Source organism: Corythoichthys intestinalis, chromosome 12 (genome assembly GCF_030265065.1).
Source record: "Corythoichthys intestinalis isolate RoL2023-P3 chromosome 12, ASM3026506v1, whole genome shotgun sequence".
Lineage (NCBI taxonomy): Eukaryota > Metazoa > Chordata > Actinopteri > Syngnathiformes > Syngnathidae > Corythoichthys > Corythoichthys intestinalis.
This window is the reverse complement of record NC_080406.1, coordinates 17,162,201-17,175,375: the sequence shown is the minus strand read 5'-3', so window position 1 is coordinate 17,175,375 and position 13,175 is coordinate 17,162,201. Positions and strand designations below refer to the sequence as shown.

The window sequence follows — 13,175 nt, the reverse complement described above, 5'->3', positions numbered from 1 at the left end:
CAGCGAAAACGTGCCGAATATTGCCAACAATCGTCAACTTCGTCAGTGTTACATCATTAAACAGTGAGCACTGTTAGCATGCTCAGTGAAAAAATAACCCCACACCATTGCAAACATTGCAAAGGAGGTGCTACTGTGAGCAGCAAAAATAAAAACTGTCCCACTGTCCAATGACACTGTCGTTTTTCTTCTATTCAGTTTTGTATTTTCGGAAAAAAGGGAACAGTGTTAGGCAGAGGTGTACTTATGATACTAATTTTATAGACAAATGATAGTAGTTGAAGTTGCGGGAGAGAGTTTGGGGGGAGCGCGAAACATTTACGCCTCCCTGGGGTGGGTGTAACAGAAAATAATCGAGAACAGAAAGTGACCCCATAAATGCCCCAAAATCAACAGGAAATTACCTAAAATTCCCCACAAACTGGCATTGGCTGCCACCTGCCTCCCAGTTAATGAGTAAATGATACGTTTAATCATTTATTGACAATATATTTATTTACTGTGTCCCGTCTTGTCCTCTACAAGATGGGTATTCCGCTCTGCTTATTTGTCGGAAATAGAAAAATTCACTCACCCTCGCTTTGGCCGGCAGCACGACTTCCTGATTTTCACATTCCAGAACTTCGCATTCCTGATCTTCGCATTCCCGATCTTGGCTGTGTACTTGCGCCCGCAAAGTCTCGCCGATGAGCTGCCGCGTGATGGGCGTCCTCCTGAGCTTGAGACGTTCGTATACGTTCTTGGCAGCCACGAGCATCTCCAACTCGTTTCCCGTGGCACGGATCAACTCCACCACCTCCTCGTGCGTGCAGTGTTCCACGTTCTTCCCATTCACCTCCACCACTACGTCGTCATCCTCCAAGCCGGCGACGTCGGCGGCGCCACCCTTCACCACCTGCGGTCAACGAGCACCGGTAACATCATCTGAAATCCTCGTCCGCTTTTCTTTCGGTCTTACCTCTTTGATGTACTGTCCGAACACCCCTTGGATGCCGTTGAGATGGAAACCAAATCCCGCAGCAGTCTTTTCCATTTTACACAACTTGAGTTTAATCTCGATTTCTTCCTCGTCCTTCCTTTCCTCAGCAGGCGTGGGTGCTTTATACAAGTCGGGGAAGTTGGTGGCTTCCGAGTAACTGGGCGGGAAAAGAGTGTCCTTCTTCTCCTCCCAGAAAAGCATGGGTGACACTTTACCCTGGGTGGACACAAACAAAGAGTGAAACGATTGCACTCCACTGAGTTGCTACAATGAATCGACTACTGGACATCTCATCAATCATAAAAGTGACTATTTTGATAGTTGATTAATTAATAGAGAAATTGTTGAAATTGTACAAATCTTTTCATAGTAAATATCATAGACTTCACTATCAGTTGACAAGACAGCTCCTACAGACATTGTGCCACGGCTTCTCAGGCAGAGCATTGTGGCAGCTTTCACTGCAATAAACTCAAACATACGCTGTGTCGGATTTAGTTGGAAACAGGACGAAGGTTTTAGTGCATACAAGCAGGCATGAGTGTTTAAAGAATGATTTGGTTGAGGATTCAAGGTAATTATTATATAAAATAGTACCATGTATGCACTTTGAAATGTGACAAAAATTAAATGAATGGGAAAAAAATTGCCTAACTTTAGCTTGAAATACTAATGTAAAATGAATGATAACTGCCCGTTTTTTTTTTTGCTTTTAACCAAGAATCTAGACTGTTTTACGTTCATACATTATAGAAATTTTGGGATTTACGCATTAATTTACAAGAAATTTCAACTTATAAAGCTTTGTTTGTGTTGGCCGCCATGATGGGCTTTGTATCCATACACAACTTTAATAATCAGGTAATTTTCAGCCAACTGACCATTTTTGGGGCAAAAAACAGTAATTTGGACATTTCTGTGTCAATACAAAATTTTTTGGGCTTTTACGTGTTTTATTTTATGTAACATTTCAATCTAAAACGACGAGGGCCAGACATACGCGGAGATTAAGTGGGGCCCCCCAGTGGCCTAAAAATATCATTGCATGTAAATGACTTTCCTATACTATATATGAATTTAAAATAGGATTTTCCCGGTAAAATGTTGTCTATAAAAGTTGTAAAGCAATAAAAAAAAAACAACAACAAAAATGAATGAAATGAATATATATATATTTTTTATATGGGTCAAAACTATTTTTCGAACACATCATGTGACTAGCACCTTTGAGAAAGCCAATTGTTTTGCTTAGTCAAAACCACCTGAGGACAGATTCTGGCTGGAATATTCAGTCAAAAAGGCAGCATCTTCTTCTCCACTAGGTAAGACAGAAAATCTCACGGCTCACACATGCACGCCCATGCACACACAGATGGGATGCCAGTATGTACGAGCATGGGCTAAGCTACTATCTGAGCATATATCTTGTAAATTGATTTTATTGCTGTCACTGCGTTTCGGGGTCATCAACGTGTTTTGCCCCCTTGCCACAATGAAGCAATAGTGACATCGGAATTCAACCTAAATAAGTTGTGATTGTATGTAGGAAGATGCAAAATTTGCTTTTGTTGAGTAAAATTAAGATGATTCTGTATGCTTTCCTCAAGTATTAAGTTTCTGATGTGAAAATTGAATGATTTATTAGCTGTCTAAAACATGTCAAAATTGCACTAAATTAAAAAAAAATTAAGATGCTATTTCGGGCAAAAACCTATATGATATGTTAAACATTGCTATTGATCCTGAAAATTTAGGTGGTTATCTCTGCATTTGGTATTTTTGTGCATCTCGTGTAAAATCTGAGAATTTAATAGTCATTTTTAAAAGTTTTGTTATATTTATATAATAAATAAATAATCAGGATTTCATTAGGGAAGGACTTGTTGGTGCCTGTTTAGGTTTTAGGTCGCTAGCGTTTTTGGATTTGAAAATATTTGAATTTTAAGCTTTTGAAAATAGGCCTCCTACGGAGCGGCCCCGTGCCCCGTTTCCCGTCAACTGATGGTGAAGTCGATGGTAAATATTACCCCATTTATTTGGCATTTTTAATAAAACAAGGAAAAACAGTACTATTATATTTTTAATATTTCAATTAAAAATCTTTTTTTCAGTAATTGAAAATTAAATTGTATATTCACGTATCTTTTTTTAATAGAAAAAAAAATACTCTGATTTATGCAGTCCTGATGAGGTAGGCATACAAGTCCCAACTTGCACATTTCTAGTTAAAATGCATATAACATGACTTATATATGCATTTATTAGTCGACTCAACGCAAACATGATCGGTAATTAATCAACTATTAAATCAATCCTTAGTGGTAGTCTTCCAATTTATAAAATAGAACAGAATAGAATAGACTTTATTTGAAAGGATCGAACATCTACCAGCGGCTATGACTGCGCCCTAGCACCATCTCACCTGAGCATACATGAGGTCCGTGTCTTTGTCCACCACTAGGAGGCAGCATTTATTGCCGCTCTGCCTGATAGCGTCCACCACTTGCTCGTGAGTGTACGCGTCCACCTGTAGGCCATCCACAGCCACTACTCTGTCCTTGTCCTTCAGACCTCCACGCTCAGCCGGGCTGCCTTTGTCTATCTCGGTGATCACGTGACCTACACAGACGAGTTCAGGGTCAGCCGTGTGTGTCTCCACGACGATGACGGAATGCAACGCACTTGCCTGTCATGTCCGGTTCCTCCCGGAGAAGGAAGCCGTATCCGCTGGGCGCTTTGGTCAACTGCACGATGCGAGGCTGGCAAGGCAGGCACTCGGTAGTAGCAGAGCTAGTGCCGACCTTCATTTTCAGGTTGTGGTAGTAGCGGTCTGTTTCTGCGTCGGAAAGTAGGAACATGAGGCTCTTGCCCGCCTTCTTGACTTTATCCACCACGCGCTCGTGCGTGTCTTTCTCGACGTTTTCGCCGTTCACTTCCAAGAGGCGGTCATTGGTTTTGACGCCGGCCCGGTCCGCCACGCCTCCGGGAACCACCTCGGTCACGGACACGCCTTGCTCGCCTGAAAAAGGATCACGTTTCAGTGCTATTAACGCAAATAGACGATAACGAAAATATTCCGTCAACGAACATTTTTTTCATGACGATGACGTCCCAATGACGAGCTAAAAACGTGGAGACTTTGGAAACATAACGAGATGGATGCCAGTTGTCGTCTGACAAGACGAGAACGAGACGAAAATTCTCCATAGTTTTCATCATAAGTTCACAATGTGTGTTATTTTCTTATCGTATGTGTAGTTAGCACACATTTTAGAAGTGTTTGGTCGTGTCACACACAGGCTTAAAGTGCCTACGACAGGATAAAAAAGGTCTTAAATAGCATTATTATGTGAATTAGATTTATATATTGAGATGATTCGACTATATACAACAATTTGGCAAAGCGCAGATGACGAGAAATTAGTTTTTTAATCTGCTGTTTGGCCACGCCTACACATTATAGGGCTCTAGCGTCCCCAACAGGAGGATTACGTCGGGAGGGTCATGGTTTCCCCTGATTTAGAATTCAGCCCATTGAGGGGGAATTATTCACAACGAGGAAAATTCGACAATCAGAGCCACAAAATGTCATTGTTTCAGTTTGTCTGCTCCAATATTTTTACAGGATATTCTTTTTATCGAAGTATTTTTTTCCCCCAATTGCTAAATAAATGGGGTGGTCATGACAAATAACAGTCTTGTGCTAAATGGAATATGAAATATTAAAAATGCATTTATTCAGTATGACATGGTAAAATTACACCATAATGGTCAAAACTGTACACTTCTTGCACCTCCCAAACTATATTTTAATCGAATTTTATGGCATAAGTATTTTCGTCCATAAGACTAAGACGAAAATTAAAAGAGCTGCCAAAAACAACACTGATCCCTGAAATATACAGTGGGGCAAATAAGTATTTAGTCAACCACTAATTGTGCAAGTTCTCCCACTTGAAAATATAAGAGACGCCTGTAATTGTCAACATGGGTAAACCTCAACCACGAGAGACAGAATGTGGAAAACACCCCCCGAAAATCACATTGTTTGATTTTTAAAGAATTTATTTGCAAATCATAGTGGAAAATAAGTATTTGGTCAGTACCAAAAGTTCATCTCAATACTTTGTTATGTAACCTTTGCTGGCAATAACGGACACAAGCTTTTCACACATTGCTGCTGGTATTTTGGCCCATTCCTCCATGCAGATCTCCTTTAGAGCAATGATGTTTTGGGGCTGTGGTTGGACAACACGGACTTTCAACTACCTCAACAGATTTTCTATGGGGTTGAGATCTGGAGACTGGCTAGGCCACTGCTCGACCTTGAAATGCTTCTTACGAAGCCACTCCTTTGTTGCCCTGGCTGTATGTTTGGGATCATTGTCATGCTGAAAGACCCAGCCACGTCTCATCTTCAATGCCCCTGCTGATGGAAGGAGATTTACACTCAAAATCTCTCGATACATGGCCCCATTCATTCTTTCCTTTACACAGATCAGTCGTCATGGTCCCAATGCAGAAAAACAGCCCCAAAGCATGATGTTTCCACCCCCATGCTTCACAGTGGGTATGGTGTTCTTCAAATGCAATTCAGTATTCTTTCTCCTCCAAATACTAGAGCCTGTGTTTCTACCAAAAACTTCTATTTTGGTTTCATCTGACCATAACAAATTCTCCCAGTCCTCTTCTGGATCATCCAAATGCTCTCTAGCGAACCGCACACGGGCTTGGACGTGTACTTTCTTCAGCAGGGGGACACGTCTGGCAGTGCAGGATTTGAGTCCCTGGCAGCGCATTGTGTTACTGATTGTAGCCTTTGTTGCTGTGGTGCCAGCTCTCTGTAGGTCATTCACTAGGTCCCTCCGTGTGGTTCTGGGATTTTTGCTCACCGTTCTTGTTGTAATTTTGACGCCACGGGGTGAGATCTTGCATGGAGCCCCAGATCGAGGGAGATTATCAGTGGTCTTGTATGTCTTCCATTTTCTAATAATTGCTCCCACAGTTGATTTCTTTACACCAAGCGTTTTACCTATTGCAGATTCAGTCTTCCCAGCCTGGTGCAAGTCTACGATTTTGTCTCTGGTGTCCTTCGACAGCTTTTTGGTCTTGGCCATAGTGGAGTTTGGAGTGTGACTGACTGAGGTTGTGGACAGGTGTCTTTTATACCGATAATGAGTTAAAACAGGTGCCATTAATACAGGTAACGAGTGGAGCCTCGTTAGACCTCGTGAGAAGAAAGTAGACCTCTTTGACAGCCAGAAATCTTGATTGTTTGTAGGTGACCAAAAAGTTATTTTCCACTCTAATTTGGAAATAAATTCTTTAAAAATCAAACAATGTGATTTTCTGTTTTTTTTCTCCACATTCTGTATCTCATGGTTGAGGTTTACCCATGTTGACAATTAAAGGCCTTTCTAATCTTTTCAAGTACGAGAACTTGCACAATTGGTGGTTGACTAAATACTTATTTCCCCCACTGTAATGTACCTACCAAATTTCATTGTGATTCCCCCAAATGTAATTCCACAATTAATTAATGTAATTAATAAGTCTTAAGATAAAACAAAAATCAGGCTCCAAGGATCAGTGTATTTACATGCCAAGAATATACAGTTGTGGTCAAAAGTTTACATACACTTGTGAAGAACATAATGTCATGGCTCTCTTGAGTTTCCAGTTATTTCTACAACTCTGATTTTTCTCTGATAGAGTGATTGGAACAGATACTTCTTTGTCACCAAAACATTCATGATGTTTGGTTCTTTTATGACTTTATCATGGGTGAACAGAAAAAAGTGATCAAATCTGCTGTGTCAAAAATATACAGACAGCAGCGCTAATATTTGGTAACATGTCCCTTGGCCATTTTCACTTCAATTAGGTGCTTTTGGTAGCCATCCACAAGCTTCTGGCAAGCTTCTGGTTGAATCTTTGACCACTCCTCTTAACAGAATTGGTGCAGTTCCGTTAAATTTGATGGCTTTCTGACATGGACTTGTTTCTTCAGCATTGTCCACAAGTTCTCAATGGGGTTTAAGTCAGGACTTTGGGAAGGCCATTCGAAAACCCTAATTCTAGCCTGATTTAGCCATTCCATTACCACTTTTGATGTGTGTTTGGGGTCATTGTCCTGTTGGAACACCCAGCTGCGCCCAAGACCCAATCTTCGGGCTGATGAGTTAGGTTATCTTGAAGAATTGGAAGGTAATCCTCCTTCTTCATTATCCCATTTACTCTCTGTAACACACCAGTTCCATTGGCAGCAAAACAGCCCCACAGCATAATACTACCACCACCATGCTTGACGGTAGGCATGGTGTACTTGGGGTTAAAGGCCTCACCTTTTCACCTCCAAACATTTTGCTGGGCATTGTGGCCAAACAGCTCGATTTTTGTTTCGTCTGACCACAGAACTTTCCTCCAGAAGGTCTTACCTTTGTCCATGTGATCAGCAGCAAACTTCAGTCGAGCCTTAAGGTGCTGCTTTTGGAGCAAGGGCTTCCTTCTTGCACGGCAGCCTCTCAGTCCATGGAGATGCAAAACACGCTTGAATGTGGACACTGACACCTGTGTTCCAGCAGCTTCTAATTCTTGGCAGATCTGCTTTTGGGTGATTCTCAGTTGAATCTTCACCCTCCTGACCAATTTTCTCTCAGCAGCAGGTGATAGCTTGCGTTTTCTTCCTGATCGTGGCAGTGACAAAACAGTGCCATGCACTTTATACTTACAAACAATTGTTTGCACTGTTGCTCTTGGGACCTGCAGCTGCTTTGAAATGGCTCCAAGTGACTTTCCTGACTTGTTCAAGTCAATGATTCGCTTTTTCAGGTCCATGTATGTATATTTTTGACCCAGCAGATTTGATCACTCATAGTGATCAGTCATAAAAGAACCAAACTTCATGAATGTTTTTTGTGACAAAGAAGTATCTGTTCCAATCACTCTATCGGAGAAAAATCAGAGTTGTAGAAATAACTGGAAACTCAAGAGAGCCATGACATTATGTTCTTCACAAGTGTATGTAAACTTTTGACCACAACTGTACCTACCAAATTTCATTTTGATCCATCCACAAATAACAGAGGAGTATCAATTTTTGTTAGTGTCGTCCCCAAGAACAAGAACAAAGTAAGTTTTTGAGACCTTACTCAAGGCAAGGCTAAAAAGTATAAGTTTATAGTCTGAAAATTATGGCAATATCTCTGACAACTTTACATGTGGCATCTCTAAAGTTTTTTTAACAGTGGACAGAGCACTTGATGTAAAATAACTCAGTTAGTTAGGTGTTGTCACCTTTGACTGAACGAAGGGAGAAACCATAGTCTGCCCCAGATTTAACCAGGTAGCAGAGTCTTGCTTTTGGAGCTTGATGCCCCACACCGTTGAAAGCAGGCGTTGGTTGAGGTTCTTCCAGGTTCACCCCCTGCGACTTGGCGTGCTTATAGGAAGCTTCGTCCAGTGTGTGGAAGGCTACGGTCGCCCCGCTGCTTTTCACCAACTCCACCACCTGACCCAGTGGAACCAATGTGTGAGACTTTCGCCCAGAAAGCGTACATGATATGAAACAAACTCACTCGCCTCCGAATGGGAAAGCCCGTCGACAAATTTGCCGTTGACTCTGAGAACGCGGTCCCCGTCTTTCATGCCGGCCAGCTCGGCCGGACCTCCCATCTCCAGGCAGCGGATCAGGTGACCTTCCTCACCGTGCTCCAACCTCAAGTAGAAGCCGAACGTCTGACCGGGCCTCTTGGTTAGAGAAATCACCTTTGGCTTGTACACGGCCATGTTCTGTCACCTACAACAATGACACCATAAATTAAGGGGACCCTTCAAGTCTTTAACTTATTAGTTTCCATTGACGGTGAATGCAAAAAATTCCTCCATTACCATTACTATCAAGAGTAGTGCAAAATCAAATTTACCCCATAACAAGACATTTCGGCTGTTGCCGTGCACAAACAAATAAATGAGTATCGATACTTTTGCACTCAGATATACCGTATAAGACTGTGTTTTTTGCATTGAAATAAGACACAAAAAGAGGGGGTCGTCTTATATTCGCGGTCTAGACGTTATACCTATTCACGATGCTAGATGGCGCCAGATATCATTGAAGGGATGTTCTGTCATGAGAGATCTCAGCTACTCTCCCCATTCACGACACTAGATGGCGCCAGATATCATTGAAGCGATGTTCTGTCATGACAAATCTCCGCTACTCTCAAGTTTAACCAGTTTGCATTGTTTTATTGCAATGTTTTTCCTTACTCAGATTTGTTTCAAGACTACAGCTACAGTTAGACTTCACTTTGATGGTTAATGCAGTTATTGCAATTTTGTTGTTTTATCACAATAGATTGGTTTATTTACATTTCAAAAACCAGAAGCTATTCATTTACAAATGTCATTGCACTTTAGCTTACATGTTTAAATGTTCAGATATTAAGATTTGAATGAGACAAAATAACATGCTTTTTCTCTCAAATACATTGTTATAATTAGAGATGTCGATGCCGATCGATCGGGTCCGATCACGTCATTTTCAAAGTATCGGAATCGGCCATGCCTTTTTAAAAAAAAAAAAAAAAAAAATTATATATATATATATATATATATATATATATGTATTAGGGCTGTCAAACGATTAAAATTTTTAATCGAGTTAATTACAACTTAAAAATTATAAAATATGCCATATTTTTCTGTAAATTATTGTTGGAATGGAAAGACACAAGATGGATATATACATTCAACATACGGTACATAAGGACTGTATTTGTTTTATTATAACAATAAATCAACAAGATGGCATTAACATTAATAACATTCTGTTAAAGCGATCCATGGATAGAAAGACTTGTAGTTCTTAATAGAAAAATGTTGTACAAGTTAGAAAAATTTTATATTAAAACCCCTCTTAATGTTTTCGTTTTAATAAAATTTGTAAAATTTTCAATCAAAAAATAAACCAGTAGCCCGCCATTGTTGATGTCAATAATTACTTACTCAATGCTCATGGATGCCTATAAAATCAGTCGCACCCAAGCGCCAGCAGAGGGCGGCAAAACTCCATAAAACACAACAATTGAGCGTTTCAATGTGTACTGTCATTTAAAACTCTCTGAGCGGGGCATCTGCGTTAATTGCGTCAAATATTTTAACGTGATTAATTAAAAAAATTAATTAACACGATAATTTTGACAGCCCTAATATATACATATATGTATATATGTGTGTATTTTTTAAAATTAAATCGTTTTCTCATTGTATTTAACGTTACAAACATAATATGTTACACTCATCCAGAGTCTTTAGTTTAGGCTTATCAAATTTATCCCGATAACGGCGGCAATTAATTAAAAAAAAAATGTATCATGTTAAATATTTAACGCAATTAATGCATGCGTTGCACGACCAACTCACGCATTGTCGCGCCCAATCTGTAATGGCGCCGTTTTGCCCATTTAGAGAGATAAAAGGCAGCATAAAATGAGTAGAGTGAATTTTGGCAGCCTTTGGAGCCTTTTTTTTAATAGGCTAAAGCCTTACAATCCCTCTCCCTACGATTAGAAATATCATGGGAAGCAATGTGGGGAAGCAAGGCAGCAATTGATCTTTTTCTTAACACCTTATGTTATTTCCCAACGCAGAGAAGATATATCAATTGGTAGCACTACGCACAGTCATGGTTCCACTTCCCGTCATGCATTTGGGTTGAATGGTTGCAGTATCATTTACTGAAAGCTCAACAAATACACTAGATGACAATATTTAGTCACAATATACAAAGTCACAAGTCTTTCTATCCGTGGATCCTTTTCACAGAAAGAATGTTAATAATGTAAATGCCATCTTGAGGATTTATTGTCATAATAAACAAATACAGTACTTATGTACTGTATGTTGAATGTATATATTCGTCCGAGTTTTATTCATTTTATTCATTTTTTTCTTAATGCATTGCCAAAATGTATATGATCGGGAAAAATTATCGGGAATGATTGGAATTGAATCGGGAGCAAAAAAAAAAAGCAATCGGATCGGGAAATATCGGGATCGGCAGATACTCAAACTAAGACGATTGGGATCGGATCGGGAGCAAAAAAAACATGATCGGAACAACCCTAGTTATAATCATTTGTTTCGCATGTACTGTAATTATTTTCTGTATAAAATTAATTTGGTGTTCAAAAAGTCTTTTTTTCAAACTCGAATCTTGAAATAGAGGGGGTCGTCTTATAATCAGGGCCGTCTTATATTCGGGCCAATACGGTAATAGCCGGATACAACATTCCAGTAGTGATACTTCGATACTTTTGACAACCCTAACATCTACAAGTGACAAATTATTCAAAGCAATATAATCAAAAGTGCTACTTGATTGGAAGTCTATCAGCATCAATGGCAGTGAAAAAGAGAAAAAGTGCACCTTCCGTGCCAGCTTTGCATTGATAGTTAATGGATAATCACTTTTCTTGGTGATGACTCAGGTTTCAGTCAGGCAGCACTTTGGACTATTTTGCCACCGTCATCCAGTTAATTTGATATCATATATTATTATTGTCGAGAAACGGCACGTGCCACTGATGAAACGGTCAATGGTCAGTCTCTATCAGGAATTACATAATAAGGAAGCACATGACGGGAAAGGACAATTTTAAAGTGCAAGGCAACACATACGTAGTATAAATGACTTTAATTTAAAAGAAAGTATGAAAATTGCGAATTTCTTTGACCTCTGAAAATGGGGAAAATAATGTTGAAACTGGAGTGGGACATTAAATCATTAATTACAGTTCATTACAAAATAAATGATGCCTAAGTTTACATATAACAAATATAGATTAAAAAGCACTGAAGGAATAATCAATGACAAAAAAACAACAACAAAAAATCAATGGATAAAGTTGGAAAAACAACACTCACAACATTCAGTGTCTGTGCTTAAGGAATTTTCTCAAAAATATTATATGAGCACCTAAAAATCTTCCATAACCTAGAAATTCAGGGGGAATTAAAAAAAAATATATATATTTTCACCTACACTGCTTTTATCATGAATAATACATTGTACTCTTAAATCAGAGTTTCAATTGATGGTAGCTGACAAATTTTTTTACCTAAAAAAGTTTATTATTTTTTTTTTTTTTCAAAAATCAATTTATCCATTTTCTAGAAAGTGGACTATTCATTTAAAAAATGGGATCTATAAAATACAACAAAAATGGCAAAACCAGTAATTTTATGCGACTGTATTACAAAAAAAAATCAGATAAAACAGTTACGTGCTGATCAATACTTTTTTTTTTTACCAAAAAAAAAAAAAAAAAACATGGAAAATAATTCATAAATACATTTTGGGGAAAAAAAAAAACATTAAAAATACAATTAAGAAGATAAGACCTTATTAATCCCTCAGAGGGGAAATTCAGGCATTGCAGCAGCTCAGACAGTGTAATATCAAACATAAAGACAAACTATACCAAGAACTATATATATTTTAAAAAAAGGTATTTAAAAAAAAAAAAGTATGTACTAATTACCTACAACTAAAACACAAATGGAATCTAACATGACTGCAGATCTGCACTATGTCACAAACATATAAAACATATAAAAAAAACATTTAAAAAAATTGAGGGGAATACAAAAAACTGTATAACATTTTACCTGTTGTTCAAATATTTAGTTTTGTCAGTCATTTTACCACCTTGACGGCTGAATTTACATTTCACAAATATACATAAAAGTATTTTAAATTTTAGGATTTTCCATTTTTTCTTACTAATATCTATTTTATTACAATTATTTTTTTGTACTTATGTATTCCCCCAATGCTTTTGAACGTGTATTTGTAAATGTAAATTTAATCAAGATCATTAAAGTCACCATTACATCCAGACTCCATATTTACACAGGAATTTTTATTAAATAATGTTTTCAAATTGCGAATGATAAGCAAACATTAATATTCTCCATGTTTTAATAAAAGAAACAACTCACCGAAAGTCACGTCTTTACTCAGTCGCCGTCCCAAAAGCAAGCGATCACCTGTCCAGTTTTTTTTTTTTCCCCTCCATGGGAATGACAGGACGAAGGTGAACCTAAAGGTTGAGTTATTTAACTGCGTAAAAGGAGTGTCTTGGAAAGAATGCTGGATCCATAAAGTCGCCCTTGAGATGGTTACGCAGGT

General features: G+C 38.6%; 1 protein-coding gene across 1 annotated transcript in view; it reads right to left on the bottom strand.

Annotated features, from left to right (window-relative positions):
- Positions 1 to 13,175, bottom strand: part of pdzk1 (PDZ domain containing 1) — a 19,444-nt gene extending 6,269 nt beyond the window's left edge. The window contains exons 1-7 of the mRNA XM_057853111.1: positions 12,986 to 13,175; positions 8,561 to 8,777; positions 8,276 to 8,489; positions 3,666 to 3,998; positions 3,402 to 3,598; positions 959 to 1,195; positions 575 to 895 (exon numbers count right to left, since the gene is read on the bottom strand). Of these exons, the coding sequence (XP_057709094.1) occupies positions 575 to 895; positions 959 to 1,195; positions 3,402 to 3,598; positions 3,666 to 3,998; positions 8,276 to 8,489; positions 8,561 to 8,767 (1,509 nt within the window). The 5' untranslated portion in view covers positions 8,768 to 8,777; positions 12,986 to 13,175. The remainder of the gene's footprint in view (positions 1 to 574; positions 896 to 958; positions 1,196 to 3,401; positions 3,599 to 3,665; positions 3,999 to 8,275; positions 8,490 to 8,560; positions 8,778 to 12,985) is intronic.